The sequence below is a fragment of the Crocodylus siamensis genome, chromosome 4 (genome assembly GCF_052110815.1).
Source record: "Crocodylus siamensis isolate JL-2025a chromosome 4, ASM5211081v1, whole genome shotgun sequence".
NCBI classification, from domain to species: Eukaryota; Metazoa; Chordata; order Crocodylia; family Crocodylidae; genus Crocodylus; species Crocodylus siamensis.
This window is the reverse complement of record NC_143398.1, coordinates 16,910,618-16,929,162: the sequence shown is the minus strand read 5'-3', so window position 1 is coordinate 16,929,162 and position 18,545 is coordinate 16,910,618. Positions and strand designations below refer to the sequence as shown.

Sequence of the window (18,545 nt, the reverse complement as noted above, 5' to 3'; positions counted from 1 at the left end):
CGAACTTAAGACTGACAACACTCACAAACTATTAGATTTCTGGCTGGAAAATGACCTCAGTGATGACCCCATTGACAGAGCCATCCTAAATAATTCACCAGCATAAACTAAGCCACTGTTTTCTAGTGGATGGAAAAGAAAAGAAGTAACATTGACAGTAAAACAGTAAAAAAAATATTATGTTCCAATTCATTTTAAAGTGTGCTGCATTCATTTTAAATCATTTCCTTCAAGCAAGATCAGGGTAAGAAATGGTCAATACCTCTGTTGTATTTATGACGCATGAGCAAATAACACACTTACAGCTGCTCTCCCTATTTTACTAGGCCTATTAAACAAATCTGTTGCATGTTACAAGGAACAACCTCTATCCTCCCTTTGTGTAGCATACCTATTACCATTAAGAAGCCCATTGTTTGATTTCCTACAGAAGGTTAAATCATTTCACAGTTAAAACCAACAGTCCTTTGGATAAAAATAAACCCAGGGGAGGTAAAAGTTGAATGTCCATGCATTTAAAAATAAATAAATAAATCCTTAATCTTCTCTGACTGTCTCCCAAATATTGGCTTGTGAGCCTGAAAAAATGTTCTATTAGTAACTCGCCAAACAAGAACAAAAAAAAGAACCATTATCCTATGAGAGTTCCAAGTAAGCCCCTTCTAAACCTGTTAGCAAATTTTCTGGTTGGGGGATAAAGAAACAGAAACAAAGGATCAGACTCAAATGAAGGAACAAGCTGCCTGAAAACTCAAATTCTTCAGTGCTGATGAAACAGAAATGTGAGTCACACACTGTCATAAGGATCATAAACAGAGTATTTTGCCTTAACAGCTGCAGTCAAATCATAGTCCAGAGAGGATGATATATCGTAGTTTTGGAATATTAAGAAATAACCATCTTCGTCTACTGCGGTGAAGGGGTTAGGAGAAACAGACACAGACTTTTCCTATAGTTTCATGCATATATACATGTTCTGACCTTTCATTCACATTATTCTTTGCTGTTAATACTCAATTTAATAATCCAAACAATACTAGGTTATAATCAGTCACATGAATCACACAATATTGTTTCTTGACTGGAAGGGTGAAATTGAGAATTATGTTTCTTGTGTGAAGCCCCACAAAGTCACAGTTAAATTGAGAACTGTAATATGCTTCTGGAAACCAAATACAGTGCACTTATGAGAAACAGATTTTTGCAGTCAGAATACTCCACTGGATGAACAGACTAATAATATAGGTGACATCTTGTGTCTTCTGATACAGTGTCTTTTGGAACTATTTTTAAGTGGCTTTTTCAAGTGGCTTCAGTACTTGTCATAAATACTTTCCTTGGCCAGTGAGCTGAGTGTCACCATATAATTTAGCCATCAACAATCAGGCATTTCTCGTAAGATAAAAAATACAATGTGATATCTCAATATACGATTATACAACAGCACAACACAAAATACATTTTTTTCACAGTGATGCATGGTTTCCCTTATAAGATTTAAGATTATGTGAGAGAAGCAGGTGAGAAGGAACTGAAGTTTTACTTTTCAGCATGGCTTCATTACAACCAAAGAGAAATCCTAAACCCAATGAGGTCAAAGAAAAGGCTCCTGTTAATGTTAATGGGCTAACACGGCCCTCCTTGACTTAATAATTTAATAGTTGGCCAGGTCGGAAGGGACCTGAGCAGATCAAGTCCGAACCCCTGCCACGGCAGGAAAAAGCACTGGGGACAAACGACCCCAGCAAGGTGTTCATCTAGCCTTGTCTTAAAGACCTCCAAGTTAGGAGCTAGCACCACTTCGCTTCGAAGTCGGTTCCAGATCCTACCCGCCCTGACAGTAAAGTAGCACCTCCTGATATCTTGCCTAAATCTACCCTCTGCCAGCTTGTGACCATTTTTTCTAGACACTCCTGGTAGTGCTCGGGGGAACAGGGACTCCCCCAGTGCCTGCTGATCCCCCTGACTAGTCTGTAACAGGCCACTACATCCCCCCCCAGCCTTCTCTTGTGGAGGCTGAACAGGTTCAGGTCCCGTAGCCTCTCCTTATAGGGCCTGCCCTGCTGCCCCCTGATCATGTGAGTGGCCTCCTCTGGACCCTCTCCACATTGTCCACATCCCTCCTGAAGTGCAGCGCCCAGAACTGGACGCAGTACTCCAGCTGCGGCCTGACCAGTGTTTGCACAAAGGGGGAGGATCACTTCCTTGGACCTGCTCGAGATGCGTGTGTGGATGCATGACAAGGTGTGGCTGGCCTTCCTGACTGCATCCCCACACTGCCGACCCATGTTCATCTGGGCATCAGTGATGACTCCAAGATCCTTTTCTGTCTTTGGACTGATGAGAAGGGAGTTCCCCGGCCTGTAGGTATGGTGCTGGTTCTTCCTTCCCAGGTGCAGCACCTTGCACGTCTTGGTGTTGAAACCCATCCTATTCTCGTCCACCCACCCCTGTAACCTGTCTAGGTCCAATTGCAGCCTATTCCTCCCGTCTAGCATGCCCACATCCCCCCACATCTCAGTGTCATCAGCAAATTTGAACAGAGTAGCAAAGCATCTGGTATGTTGGCAACTACATGTTAGGCAAGTCTATGTTTTCACCTGCAACTAGTAATGACTCATTTAAGGATGAGTTTATATTTCCTGCAACTATAGGAGCCATCCAAACTTCCCAGCTATTGGCTCTATGCACAATGCATGCATCATGCCGGGACCCGGCCATTTGGCAGGCATTCTTTTGTGGACATACCCCTGGTTACAGACCAACTTCATGTACTCATACAAAAGCTATAAACAGACCTTTGATGTCTCATCATATTCGTAAGGAACTACAAACAACAAGGACAAATAAACAGCCCTAGCAGATAAGAAAAGCGGTATGAAGATGCAGACAGCATTCTAAGGCAATTTGCTCGGTAGGGTAGTGTGGCTAAGCATTGTAATCAGATGGCTAGTATTTAATGAAATTTAAATGGCTCCTGAAATGATTGAGGCAAGAAGTCAGAGGGATTCCCTGGCATGCACAGAAAATGTCTAAGAATTCCTTTTCTCCACTATTTAATAAGGACTTTAGAAAAATTCAACATACGTATCTTTAGAAAGTAATCACAGGTTGTCCTGAAACACACGCTTTTTTGGTGGGATATTTCTGAACCACCTCTTTCTGAGAAGCAGGATTCACTTTGTCTGCTACAAAGCAGCCTGACAAAGAGACCCAGCTTTGCAAAGTCTTTACAGCTTCATTTTGACTAAGAACTAACCTCAGGGAAAAAATACATTTAAGTAAGCTTGCAACAGACTTGGCTAACAAGATAAAATGCTCATACCTTTTTCGCCTCTAAAGTGAGAATTTGTAATGCTGAGGCAGATTAGAACACGTGAGATGGAGGAGACAGGTATTTGTCAATGTGAAATGCCAAAGGCAAAGAATTAATATTAGCTAAAATTTCTGGTGTTAAATAGAATCATTATTTTCCAGCAAAGGAAGCTTCTTTTTTTTTTTTTTTTTTAAGTTGAAGTATGCAGTTACAAAAAATCAGTTATTGATGCTGCTAACTTAAATTTATCTGCCTTTGAATTGCAGTTTATTTAAAGAAACAAATATTTTTCTATAGTTATTTACTTCCTGATTTTTCAGAAGTTTTGAATTGAAACCAAGCTTAAATGTAACAAGCATTTTTTTTCTTTTGCAATTATCACAATTTTTTCCTGTAATGTTTTCTTTCATGTTGCTATCTTGGATCTGTAAGTGGCTTTTTAGTGCTAAACAGGTTATCTAACAAACACTGAACTTTTAAATATGCTAGTATATTCAAGTTAAATAAATCTTAGCTCTGCAATAAAGATTTCTCTTTTTGTCTTCCAGAGTCTGGATTTCTTATAAATTGAAGTATTTCTAATTGATGTTGGCTGCATGCTATGGCTTCATCATCATCATCTGACTTTGTGAAGAAAACCAGGACACCAGATTTAATCATATTTAGTAGTAGTCCCATTGTACAGTTTTGCAATATTTATTGACTCTGAATTTCTCAGAAGGCTTGAGGCAGATGCATGCTCCTGAATAGCATACTGTAAATCACATCAATAATATTAATCCTTCATGTATTTAAGTAAAATATAACTTTTCTCTCCAGTCATATAACTACTGCAATGTGTTTAAAAAAATCTATAACACCAGATAGCATTGTCACTTGGAAAGCTGGGAGATTACTGATTAGAAGTCACATATAGGCCATTCAAGTTTTGCAACTTCAGATGACACCCACAGTTCTCAACAGCAAAAGCAGTAAGCTGACACTGCAAACAGCCTGCCTCACAGCAAGCCAAAACAGAGGAGGTGTGCTCCAAATCCCTGCAGCAACAAAACCTACAGGAGCATTGGTTAAACTAGGGTTACCATATTTCCAGTTCCAAAACGTAGGATGCCTGTCAGCGGGGGTGGGTAGTATGATTGCGGGGGGGGGGCAGTGATATGACCATGGCCTGATCCTGCCATTTACTCCCAACCTGCAGCCCCCCTGTCCCTGTCGATACCCCTCACACCTGTCCCAGAGCCCGCTGACACTGCCTGTGCTGCACACTCCTGACCCACAGTCCCTCCTGATAATCCTCATTCCCAAGCCACAGCTCTCCCAGCCCTGCTAGTGCCCCTCACTCCCAATCCACAGCTCCTTGCTCCCCCTAGCCCTGCCAGTATCACTCACTCCCTAACCACAACCCCCTGCTCCCCCCAGATTTGCAGCGTCTCCTAGCCGCCTTCCCCTGCAAGCACAGGCATCAGTCCTGGTGCCATTGGCCTGGTTACATCGGTCTCTGCTGCCCTGAAGCCCCGCATCTTCACCCACTAGAGGGGCAGGAGCCTCCCCCATCTTCCTGGCTCTGCTGCATCCCCAGTGCCACGTGCACCATGCATCCAATTGCCTTCCTACCCCAATCCCCTTAGAACCAAGCAGCCTTGCTAGGGTAAGCCAGGAAGTGCCGGGAAAAACTTTGATGCTTAGCAAATGCAGAGCAAAATCCTGAACTTTTGATATTTAAAAAAAAACACCCAGACTGAGATGAGAGGATGAAAAAAAGAGCACGTATCCAGGAAAACCTGGATGTATGGTAACCCTGCTGCTGATCCACAGACCCCTGGACCTGCTGATGCCCCTCATTCCCACCCACAGTCTCCTGTCCCTGCTGGTGCCCCTCACTCTTGATTCTCAGCCCCGTGCTTCCACCAGCCCTGCTGGAGGGGCCCCATCCAAACTGAGCCCTCCAACCCCTGCCCCCCACAGACTTACCTGCGTTCAGCTGCTGGAGCTGCTCCCACCACCCTGCCAGGCTGCACACTGGCCACGTGCACCTGTGCATGCAGATTCACATGCGACCATTGCCTCCGATCACCCTCCCCCCACTCCCACCAGTGAAGCAGAGAAAAATCTCAGGCATTGTTTAACATTTAAAAAAAAAAATGCCTAGACAGAGACTGGAGGGTCCAAAAAGAGAATGTGTCCTGGAAAACCCAGATGTATGGTAACCTTAGGTTAACAGGTCACAGTTCTGAGAACAGTCGGCACGAGTTCTGCTCCAGAAATACTGGCTCTAGAGTACAGGCCCCTGGAGAATCTGTGAAAAGAGCTCCTGAACTTGCTACCATTCACTTTGGATAAAGAGCAAGCTTGAAACCTGCCTAAGCTTCTTTGTAATGAATTGGTTGTCTGATCAGTGGAAAAGAGCAATCACATTTTATAACAACTCTCCCCAATTACAAGTGAGCCTAAGATAAAACTTCTCTGTGTCCTTTAGGTTTTTTGTCCTGACATTGAGTTCTATCTTGTCTCAAGAATTTGGGTGAAGAGAAGAGGCTGCCTGCCATGCGTTTTTTCCCCAAACACTCATAATTCTACTCTATCAGTCCTTACTTGCAGCCACATTCCACAGAGCTGCAGCTCTAATATAGTTCTCGCGTTCTCAAACCCTCAGAATTGCAGTACCAAACATACACCGCGTCTGTGTTTGAGGAATCTAAGCTCAAAACACTTACGTATATCAATTCTCTTTGCATCTGTATCTCTGCATCATACCCATTTGTGCAGATACAGTCCAGATCCTCATTTGTCATAAATCAGCATAGTTTGGATGTGACCCACAATGAGAGTGGATAATTCTTTTATTGAACCACTTCCTGGGTATATATAGGCTGTGCATAGATGAAATGAGAGGCGTGTGTGCACAACACTTTAAAGTGGGCTAAATGCTTTTGTACTGCTTTCGTGGTGTTGGTGTTTGCATGCCTTGGCAGCATATTGCGCATCAATTCCAGCCATCGTAGGAAATTTGGTGGTGTAATGGACCTTAAATGATTCAGGGTAGAGCAAACTAAAATTCCTTCGAGATGCTTTAGTTTGCTGCCTCTACAGCCAGGGAGGGAAGCACCAGGCTCTGTGCATCTCCACAGCTCAGCTGGAAGCCTTGCAGGCAGCTTGGCAGCAGCCCAGAAAAGCAGGCTGCACTCAAGAAAAGCAATGAGTCTGATCTCTGCCCCTTACATTCCCCCGCTCAGAGCCTGCCTGCGCTGCATGGAGGCCTGGTGCTTCCCTCTGTGGCTGTGGTGTCCTCTGGGACTGCCCAGGCCAGGTGCCACCTGGTGGGAGGCCATCACTGCTGCCGAGGGAAGCACCAGCCCTCCCACTGGCCCAGGGGATGCTCAACCTGCCAGCAGATTGCCCTCCCCTTCTCACTGGAGAGGCAGGTAAGTCAGCAGGGTGTGTGCATGACGTGGGGATTTAATCAGCTCTAAACTGAAGCAATGTTTTTTAAAACCCGCTGCTTCAATTTAAAGCCCCTGTTTCATCTACACACACCCATAGCCATCAACTGACCTCTACACTAGAGTGTAAGCAAAACTTTATTAGTATGAAAAGTGTTAGGAAAACAAAGAAACAAATGCAAATATTTTAAGGAATGAAAGCGACTTCTGCCTGATGTGCCCATCTGACTAGTTATGTAAAACACTGAACAAAATACGAAATATTATATAAAAATTTGCATATTCCTTCTTTCTTTTATATTGTTTTATCCTGAATTTTATTTGTCCAAAAATTCTCCAGCAGAATTTCCTCCTTCATTATGTTCTAAACATTTTACTCTCCAGCTAAATTGTTGCTACCATTTAGTCATAGAGCAGAAACAATAGCATCTGATTCAATTGTCCAGTTGCAACAAGAATAGTGAGAAGCAAGAAGTCAAAGCATGTAATTTGTGAGCAACCTTTTCATGAAAAGCATTTGGTAAATGCTTGTAGATCCATTTACAGAAATTAGAACTGTTTGTGCAAATTTATCTCCAACTATAAAAGGGATCAAATTTATAACTAACCCAATTTGAAATGTACAGTTTGAATTGCCCTAGATCAATGCAATTTTAATATTAAACATTTGATCACACTCATTTAAAACAAATTCAAAATTTGAATTACCTAGGAAGTCATAATAAAAACAAATCAGATGCAATAAAAATACTTCTTAGATTAAATACTTTGAAAATAAAACAAATCTTGCTAATAATTTAAAATGATTCTCAAAAGTGATTTAAAAGCTTTGAAAATTAACAATTTTAGACATATACACTTTGAATAGGCATGTCTACCTGTACTATCCATGCACATATATAGATAGTATGGTTCTTTTTTCCTGCTCATTTACAGCACTCTCCTTTCCTTAGCCATTTGTTTGCGTAACGGTTTAAAATAATGAGGCTCGGAAAACAGCTTGCTTTGTTCCTAGTCTATTTTTTTCTTTCTGTTTGTTCATAAGTTCCGTTAAAAACAGGGCAATTAGAAATAAAAGGCAAGCAGAGAAGAGGAAGACCTCAGAAGCAGAGCCTTCACCAATATGAGGTAAGAAACACAGTAGTAATGACTTCATGCGCAAGTTCAAATGAAAGACACAATAGGATTGGGGCTGCCAGAAAGGCTGGTAATGAGCAAAGATTAAAAGGATGAAAATGTATAGCTTGACTAAGCAATAACAAAGGACGACATAAGTACAAATATATGAAGAGTGAACAAGAAAGCTAGAAAGGAATTGGGTGATATAAAAAGGGGCAACGAGATTACATTTAGAAGGAAATATTTCTGACAAGCAGGATGAACATCAAGGCTAAGGACAGGGATAAACCAGCCGAAGTAATCATAAACCAGTTCAATACTATAACACAACAGAAGTTCAGTGCACATAACTTTCAAAATGGCCAAAACTGGTTTAAGATAAATCTGTATGGAGGTAGTATCAAACTTAACCGATTTAGGCTAAATCAGTTTATTCAATTTCTGTCCCAGATCCCCTACAGATTCAAGTTAATTCACAGTTCTCCAACATCCTAGGATGCTTTGCACCTCCCCCACAAATCCCCTCTCCCAGGGTTGGTGGGTTAGACTTACCTCAAGCTACCTGCTCTAGCGCTCCACCCTCCTTCCACCCCCTCCCCTCCCCTCCCCAGCTTCTGGCCTAGGCCACAGCAGGCATCTGGCTGCATTTCCAGAATCAAAAGTGAATGTCTGTTCACTTATTTATTGGTTTAATCTATGCAACTTAGATTTACCTGCAAAGATTTAATGGATTCAGCCTCAGGCTTTTTGACTGTCTGTACTTTGCCCAGAAAAGCTACCTGAAATAAAGGCAGGACATTGTCCCCCATTTTTCAAAGGGAGCAATGGAAGTTGTTGCCACTTGATACCTTAAAAACCTTTCTGGACAGTCTACTAGACAATCTGCTATATGAATTAAAACTGCATTTACCAGTTGGATTGACTACACAATACATTCTGCATTTGCTGATTCCTGTCACTCCCTGCCATAACTCAGGGCTACCCAACTTCCAAGTGGCTGAGGCCTCAGACAACACAAGTTGCATTAGTGAGGACCTCACACCAAGTGGGCTGCACCGAGCTAAGCCACAGGTCCCTGGACTTACCCTCAACTCTGTGTACTGCACTGTCCCACCCCCTAGGCAGGGACAGGAACCAGCATCTGGAAAAGGGAGGGGAAGACTTGAGCAATAGTGGGAAACAGCAGCTAAGTAGCAGCCTAGGAGCCACGATTTAACCCCTTGCAATCCCAGATGCCATTAGTTGGACAGCTCTGACTGAACTAATCAAAGACAAGTGAAGGAGATTTGCTGAAGTCAAAATCAGATACAAAGAAAATCTTTACCGTATCTGATTTTTGTTTGGTGATTCCTCTACGGTTTCTTTGTCAGACATAAAAGGTGGTAGAAGAAATGGTTTTAAATGGACTGAAAAATGTGCACAGGGCCTTAATTATATAATGGTATAAGTAGATTCATGGTAGCTTCAGGCTTAGAGGCTGCTAACAAGGCTGTGCGAAGATTTAAATATAGCCCCATTGTCCTCTGAAACCTAATCCTACTTCAGCCTGAAATGTAAATAGTTTCTGTTTAACATGCAGTGTCTGTTGAATCTACCGTCATTATAATTTTCCCACTGCTGAGAATTCTAACTGTGGGATACTGGGCAAAAAATGCAATCAACAGTCTATAAAGAATATTAGCTGAAACTTGGTTTCCATTAACACTTCGTTAGGTAGAGCCTGTATAATACATAAAATGAGCTAATGGCTTTAAATGCAATTGTCTACCTATAACATAATCATGCCAAAAGTTTATTTCTCTTTAATAATTAGCAGAATGATAATAGATGCTTAACTATACAAATCAGCAGGAATTGGTGTCTTAATGAAATAATTTATCCCAAGATGTTAAGATCCATCAAATACTAGTCTTTAGGCAACATTTTAGAACGTACCCAAATTAAGGCAGGGCGAGGCGGCACATAGAGGACTAACTTGTTCAGAAAAACATTAGCTTTTGTAGATGGCACAGCCTATTTTGTCAGCTGCTATGAATGAGTTTGTTTCTAAGTGTCATCTTGCCTTGCCTTCTACCTCCCCCATACTGCAAATTAAATGGACCATGTTCTATGGTATAAATTTCCTGATAATTAGCAGGTGAATGAACAGTTCAGGAAAACTGTATCTGTAGCGTGGGCTTTGGTCAGTTCACTATTACAAATCAAAAGCTGAAACCAAGGCTAGTTACAGCCAGTCAAAAAGCCCAAGGCTGAATCAATTCAGTCTTTGCAGGTTAGTCTAAAATGCACAGATTAAATTGAAACAGAAGTCAACAGACATTTACCTCTGATTCAGGAAATGTAGTCACATGCCTGCAGTGGCTCAGGCCTGAAGCCAGGGAGCACTACAGCATGGCTTTCCCGCTTTGTGTTCACTTCCTCTTCCTGCTGCCCCTGACCTCTCTAGGATTTGCAGTCTCAATTCACAGCAGCAGGACTTTGCAAGGTTGCCTTGCCACTTCCTTCCTCCAGGTGCCTCTGGGATTTGTAGTCCAGTCACAGCTAGCAGTAAGTTTGAGCAGGGGAAGGGATGTTTAACCCCCAGCTCCAGTCCCCCCCAACCTGGGCTGCATCCCTAGCTGGGCTTGCCCCCTCCCCACACTCCCTTGTCAGCCAGCCCTCACTACTCCAGCTAGGGAGCAGAGTAGTGGGGCCAGCCCTGCTCTCTGGAGCAGGCAGCACAGCCAGCCCAGGCTGCCAGACATGCTTGGATGCTGGGGGACTCTGATTTAACCTGAACCAGGAAAGGGTCTGGGACAGTAGTTTCATAAACCAGTCTGACCCAAATCAGTTAAGTTTCATACTTCATTCAACCAGGTTTATCTTAAACCAGTTTCATCCATCTTGAAACTGGTTTATGTGCACTAAGCTTCTGTTCTCTTACAGGTTTAAACCAGTTTATGATCATTTAAACCAGACTGTGTGCAACTTCTGTCCCCGGCCCATATGTTTAGGCAACTGCAAGACAGATTCTGCTTCCCATTTACATCAGTGGTACAGCTCTCATTGGCTTGCATTGGAGCAGGACCAGGTCTTCTGTAAACTGAACTGGAGGCATCAGCTTCCTAAAAACCAGGTCTTCACCTTATCAAAAATCACCATTACAGTTTAGATTAGCTTGACAGGTTTACTAGCAGTTCAAGAATGTAGGGCCCGGATGGACTCCCAAGTGTTCATATACGCACTAGTGAAGGTTGCACAATCTACCCCTTTTTGGATAGAAATACCGCAGTCCTTATGCTAATTAAGGTCACCTCTCTGAGTTAGGGCTGAGATATGAGGCTGCTGGTGTGCTAAGTTCAGATAAGTTTTCACTGCCATAGGTCTTTAGAGAAATAAAGAATCTACTGCTCCTGAGCAAAATAGGCATCCTTTAAAGAAATATATATATATTATATATAAAAATAAACCCTTCTAGAAGTTCTAGTTTGTGGAAACCTCAAGTTTGTGATGATCTGAAGTACAAACCTGTGTTTTAAAAGAGGTAAGTTTAAAGCACTACCTGTATGCCGTAAATGGCTCATGCCCTAAACCTCCTCTTACTTACAAGCTCTCCAGTCTTTCATATAATCAACCATCCTATAATATGCTAAGTCTCATCCACAATTACAAACCAAACATTGTGGCAAAGGCATATTCAGTTTTATTATTCAGTGTCTGCTTACATTTTCTAGCTGCCAATTGCATAATAAACATAAGTATGTTGACTCTGTCATCTAGACCAAAACAGCAACTCAATCTAAAGGGTCAATTGTCTTTGCAAAGAAGGTGTGCTGCAAGTTCTTCATAATTCCCCTACTGCCTTCTTGGTACCCAGAGCAACATCCCTCTGAAGTATACAATTAAGCCCGGAGACCCCTCCTGCTGTTCATGTTTGCTAAGTGAATAGAGCCAGGACGTGTACCCATTGTCTTCCTCCTTGCATGCTACAGTCTTTTCACTAGTTGACTAACAATGGCTGTTCCCAGGGCACCAGCAGGTATGCCAATTCTAACTTTTAGTTTTCAATATGTATACAGGGACCCGTGACAATGCAGCTTGTAAAACGATTCATAATGCATGCATGTGTAAAGTGTTATTTCTTAAAGAATAAGACAGGGTGGGGATAGGTATGCTCAGGTCGGGAGGCAGATTCTGAACTTTGCCTAAGGCAAGGTTTGTGTCTCAGTGAGGTTGTGAGAATACATGTCATCTAACTCCAGTGGAGGCAGGGTTTTGCCCTTGGGGGAGAAAGTGGCTTTTTTTTTTTTTTTTGTTTTTTTAAAAGTATCACTGAGTTATGATGTGCTATGACTGAATTACAGGCTTTCTGCTGAGAAGAGAAAGTAGCATGCAGTAAAATGCATACTGTTTCTAACCAGCGGGGAAAAAACAATTACCCCAACAAGTGAGAGCAGAAGCAGTTAATACTTGCAGCACGATAATAGAAAGCTTGCCAAAACTAGCAGCTAATCCAATGCCCTGAAGTAGCATAACAATATATCTATTTATCTCATTCACTGTGGCTTTTTCTTCTTCCCAACCCCATCACCAGCCAACAAATATCTATAATAATTATTGTATTTCTAATTATACCTACCAAGAAATGAACATTAAAATACTGGTACGCTGCTTCCAGCAGAGAGGAAATCCATACTGCAGGATAAAGTCAGCACTTATCATAGTGGTTAACATTGAAAATTGTGTGTGAAAAAAACCAGAGTCTCTTATTCAAAGTAGGATCGATTCAATTCATTCAACAGTGCTAATCAGTGACTCAATTACATATAGTTCCTTAAAATAAATCTTTCTTCCTTTAAACAGTGTTTCAGTGGTCTATAAAAAATATTCACCTCTATTAGCCATCTAACAAGCCATCCAGACTAATTATCCTTTTCAGCTTTTCCTTTCTTTCTCCCATAACTGGTAATTCAGCATGCTGTATAAAACACCACTAAATCATATGTAGCCTCATGCTACTTTGAGCTCTGTACAATGTGTAGTTGTAGTTTGATGCTAGCACATTTTTAAACAGTTTTTATAATGCATTTCACACTGATGCAGCCTAGTTGCCAGCATTAGTAACAACAGAAAATTTCCCCAAGTATACCATTTCTCCAACACCTGCTAAGTCAGCAAAGGAGAATGTATCGCTTTATCTTTGTACAAGAGGCAATACCAAATAGTGCTCTGTGCCAGATTATGGTATACCGTGCACACATGGGCTTCTACAAGAAGCGACTGCTATATATTTTCTAAATGCACAATCTGTTAATATGTGGGTAGCTGTAGAGAATTATAATTGCATGGATGAGCACAGGTAGTCATATACAAAAAGCTACAGTCCAATAGAGAAATGGTGGGGGAAGGCAATTTTAGCATTATACAATCCTATTACTTCAGGGCATAATTTGCCTCATATTTTGTGGTTAAGGAAGAGGGATTCAAGCTTCACATAAGCTATAGCTAAAGCTAAAGAGTAGGAGTGCCTTACACACACATTTCAGAATAAAATGACATTTTTTTCCTTGGGCAATTCAGTTGAACTGGAAGCAGACTTATGCTGGCAGTTAGTCATTTTAATTATAGTGTGATGACACTTGCTAGTTTAGAAGATGATTCATCTGGCTGCATAGGAATTCAGTCTTTTTCCCCTTGTTCTATTCATGAGCTATATTCAAAAGTACAAAGTATAAAATCAGGCATTTAATTGCTTAGGACTTACCTGGTGGAAGACTTAGCATATCATAAGCTATTCAATAATAGTATGTGTTATCTACTGAACGTCCGCTTTGTTAAACAGTAGTCTTTACAGAATACAGAGAATAAAAGGCAACAGAGGGGCACTCCAGTTTAATACACTTTCAGGGCAAAAGAATAGATTTCATTAAATCAGTAGAAATGCCATATACCTTGCTTCATGTAGCAGATTAAAATGTACCCTTTAAATACAAGCAAAATAAATCAGACTTTTCTGAAGAGGATTATTTCATTCTGTCAGATTCAGCCTTTGTGCTGTAATTCCACCAAAGTCAAAGAAGTTATATTAGGAATGAATCTGACACAAAGTCTTTAAAAAAAAAAACCTGACACACTGACCTACCTTTATGTGACAGACGTAACCTTGGCTGCCTTGTATCTGTTGCATGACATCCAGTAGGTAACTCTAGTAACAAGCCACATAGTGCCAGGATTAAAAGGTTCTTGGCAGATACCATGCTGCTCAAGAGCAAATTCTTGTGCTTCTTTACTTAAGTGTTGATTTGTTTTTGGTTTTGGTTTTTTAAACTGCAAGTTCCACTTCTGCCTTCTCAGGACAGTTAAATCTTTCTCTGGTCAGTTGGTGGGGATCTCGATGAGAAATGCAGTTTCTCAGATTTCCATATGTCAGGCTTTGCAAAGGTCCTGACAGATATTCTCTCCCAAGGACAATTGTTTATACACTGCGAGGACATTCCAAGGCGTTATTCTGCAGTGTTGTGTCTTGAGCTCTCTTTAGTAACTCTGCCAGTGGATTCAAGAAGAAGCTGTATTCAGTCTCTCCTGCAAGGCAATTCATTCAGGAAAGGAAAAAAAAAAAAAAAAACCCTCCTCCTTGGTGCTCTTCAGAACAGCCCCTTGCTCTGACTTGCCAAACAGCTAGTTTTAATTCACCTTTCACCTTTGCTAATTAAAAACAAGAAGTGCCATTCCCTCCTGGATTTGCAGGATCCACCCAGCAGGGATGCCGGGCTGTCAGACTGCTGTATTTACTGGGAAAGTTCAGGGAGGGTTGAGGCAACATACAGTACTTGCTGCTTCTAGGAAGTGTTTCTGATCCACGTGCTGCGTATTGATCCTCCCAGTTACTTACTGGTCTCATATTCTAAGACATCAGGAGAGGGCTCGGAAGTTTCTCTTGCCTTTTATTTTCAAAACTACATATTTTAAAAGGCTTTTAGTTTTTGTTTCCAATGCTGGTAAAGTGTAGGATTAGCTTAACATTAACTACTTGAGTACATTAGCATTTAGACTCAATAAATGATATGTCAGCGCACAGTTTTCATACTACCTTGTTTTTAGAGATACCTTTATATTTTTTTCCACCCCCAGAATATATTTATATCCAATTATGTCTCTAGATTTTATTTACTTTACATATGATATAAGAAGCTGATGTCACAAGACACTTATACCTGTGAGTAAAATCACTGATTGTGAGTAAAAATGGCTTCAGTATTAGATCTTAGGTTAGACTTATATAAAGTAAATTTATTGCTGGGGGGGGGGGGGTAAGGGGTAATGCTAAAACAATATAAATTCTAACTCTTTACCAGTCACCTCTTAAACTGTAGTTGACAATACCACTGTCAAAAGTTAGTCTTTTTATACATAAAGAGGTTTTATTTACATCTGGAATACATTTTTGAGGGAGTACGCCTAGTGACATTTTTCCATAGTTGAAGTCATCTATCTACATTATCATTTGCGCTTTTCTGAGAATTTTTCAAGACTTTCTTATCATGCATCTTATGGGATGAGGATATTAACCTTATGCTCATTTGCATTGCAGAACCTATTGCTTTATACAGATGTAAGAATTAAGATAACCAAACGCTGTGGAAAATAAAGTGCCAAGATGAGGTTTTGGGTCAGCAAAGGAGAATGCTATGTGGATAGGAAGATCCAACAGAAATTTAGTAGAGAACCATGAAGAGCTGAATATAATAAATGTTGCAAAATCTCAATGATTTCAGTAAGCAAAACACATGGTTAGGATACTAGAAGATTGATGGGCTCATAGGCTAGGGACAGACATTTAAATGCCTGAGCCTGAATTGATTCAATCTTTGCAGGTTAGTCTAACCCGGCTAGGCTAAATCAGTTTGGTAACCAGACAGACTTCCCAGAAATGCAGGCCTGTGCCTGCTGTAGCTCAGGCTAGAAGCCAGGAGGCACTGCAGCAGCCCTCCCATCCTTTGCAAAGAGCTGAGCTGAGGCCCCAGCAGGATGCTTTGATTAGGGAGGGGTTCCCCCTTCTGAGCAGCCCAGCAGGGAACTGATAACAGTATTTATCACCCCTAACTCAGTGTTTATCACCCCATTAAGCAAACAAAAGAAGGACATTACCAGCTACCTGGTGATTCTGCCTTTGTCTTGTCTGCCACAGCATAGACCATAGCCAGCACGTGGTCTGCTAGCTAATGCTGAGGTGTCTAAGGCAATGGTCTCCAAACTTTTGATCACGCACCCCTATCCGTAAAAAATTTTTGAGCATGCACCCCCAATATATGTATATTTATATAAATATAAATAGAAGTTCTAATATTTTCTTCCCGCACTCCAATGGATTGTCTTGCATACCCCCTGTGGTGTGCACGCCCCACTTCGGAGACCACTGGTCTAAGGCATAGGAGAGGGAGGAATCCCTGCTTAGCAGGGAGTGCTCAGGCAGACACCTGCAGTTTTTGCTGAGCTCCAGCCAGAGCAGATGGGAGGGGCCAGCTCTTCTGTGGAGTAGAGAGCCCCACACAGCCCAGAGAGCATGCTGGGATGCTGGGGGTGTCTGGTTTAACTTAAACCGGCTAGGGGTCTGGGACAGACATTGCATAAACTGGTTTGACCCAAAGCAGTTAAGTCTACATTCAACCAGCTTTATCTCAAACGGGTTACAGCCATTTTCAAACTGGTTTATGTGCACTGAACATCTGTTCTGTTCCTGGTTTAAACCAGTTTCTGATCACTTAAACTGGTTAACGTGTAATGTCTGAGTCTGCTGAGTCTGAGTCTGCTGTGTAATCTGCTGAAATCTGCTGAGTCCCGTGCTGCCGTGGCTACATCAGGAATGTCTACATAGGCTCCTGCCACATCAGTGACTAAGATAATAGGTGTCCTTAGGGACAATGAACCCAACATACAGGGGTTTACTATATGCATGTTATACCTATCCCAAAGTCATGCTCAGGATTAGTTCAGGTAGGTTCTTACAGCTAAAAGATATATATGACTCTGATTCACTACCTACAGATGTAAGTGAAATTTAGATGTAGTCTGATGAATTTCCATTTCTGCATTTATGTATTTCCTAAATTACTACCATTATAGAAGACTTGTGTTTTTGTCATACAAAGTTTAGGTCTGAAAATGCTTACTTTTACAATTTTAAAATACAATTTTTACTTGCTATAAAGATCCCTCTCTGGAAATAAGAGCTGCATTTCATTTAGGGTCATAGATTTCTTTGAAAAAATTACCAGTGTAAAATTTTAAGTGTAAGCACATAATATGACAAAGAATCCATATTAAATCAATAAAGATCCAGATACTATTTCCCAACAGTTTTCTCCCATGCTCTCATATAGCTTTTCTTACATTTGTGTACCCCTGCCCAGTGCTACAGAGAATCAAGTTCTAAAAATCAGGCTCTGCGTAGCCCAAAATCTTAAATTAGTGCCTTGAGTCTAAAACACAGGTAATGAAAAGTAATAAAGGCATAATTTTACATTTTTTTACCTACTTTAAACTTTGGCAACTTTTTGTGTTAAATGAGCTGGATTCTGCACTAAGGCAAAATGCAAAGAGGTTTGCATTTGTGCAATGACTGGATATTTAGCTGATTAAGTTGCAAGTCCTTCACTAAATTGCTTTTATTTGCATTTGTACAGTCTATGAGAGCACATTTTCTTTTCCTTCTTTGTTAACATAATTTGGCAATTGAATACCAGATTTTTTGGCTCCTATACAGTCATCAATACCTGACTGGTTTAATTTGCACATTTGGGACAAAGGAAATGGCTTTCCAGTCTGAAATCTGATTCTAACCTCTCCTCACCCTGGCTTGTAGAGTGAGCAAGGCAGTATGTATAAGGCTTCCTCCTCTTTCTGTCACTGCAAACCAGTCAGCACTCCTCCTGCCTTAAGATCCTCTCAAGAGATACGCAGAAGGAGCTATAGAGCTGTGGAATGTGCCAGGTAAATGGAACAAGTAAAGTCACAGAATTGACTTCTTTAGCATCAGAAGTAGCAGACGATGATTAGGACTAAAGCTAAGCCTGTGTGTCAGGAAGTGGCAGGACAGCTGAAAGACTAGTATGGTTGAGGGGGAGGGGGTGGATGACAAAGGCAGTGAAAGGGGAATTAATCTCCTATGAATTAAATATGATAATTCAGATATTTATATATGGCAGTTGAACGATTTGCAAGTAAAGTAGAGTTATAGTAGCAAGGTTTAGGCTACATTTTACCTGTTTTCCTCCCTTCCTTCCTTGTATGGAATTGTACAAACTTTTATACGCAGCAAGTAATGATGAGGAAGCTACGGCACAGAACTGGGAGTCAGAAGAAACCTAAGTTAGACAGATGGACTTTCTACTTTATTTCACAGGGTGCTGTGACAATAATTTGAAATGTATTAAACACCACGTAGAAAGAAAGAAATATAGACACTAAAATATTAGGATTTAATCATAGATGGGCATATACTTGCATGTACCTGGGTTGCAGTATCTATAAGGGCAGGCAGAAGTGACAATTTTAACCTGATCTGGTCCCTGAAAGCTCCCTACCACCATGACCAAACACAAGTGCATAAGCACAGAGTGCTTTGAAAGGGCCCAGTCCCATGAAAGTCTGTACCTTTATTATATGAGGGCTCAGATGAAGGTGCTCCTAAA

General features: G+C 41.2%; 1 protein-coding gene across 2 annotated transcripts in view; it reads right to left on the bottom strand.

Annotated features, from left to right (window-relative positions):
• SEMA3E (semaphorin 3E) overlaps positions 1 to 14,668 on the bottom strand; it is a 206,262-nt gene extending 191,594 nt beyond the window's left edge. The window contains exon 1 of one of the 2 annotated variants that reach the window (XM_090041888.1): positions 13,997 to 14,668. Coding sequence is in view for 1 of the 2 variants with exons in the window: in XM_090041887.1 (XP_089898013.1) it covers positions 13,997 to 14,111 (115 nt within the window). In the remaining variant the exon portion in view is untranslated. The remainder of the gene's footprint in view (positions 1 to 13,996) is intronic. The other variant, XM_090041887.1, reaches the window with a different exon arrangement.
• Positions 14,669 to 18,545: the final 3,877 nt, after the last annotated feature.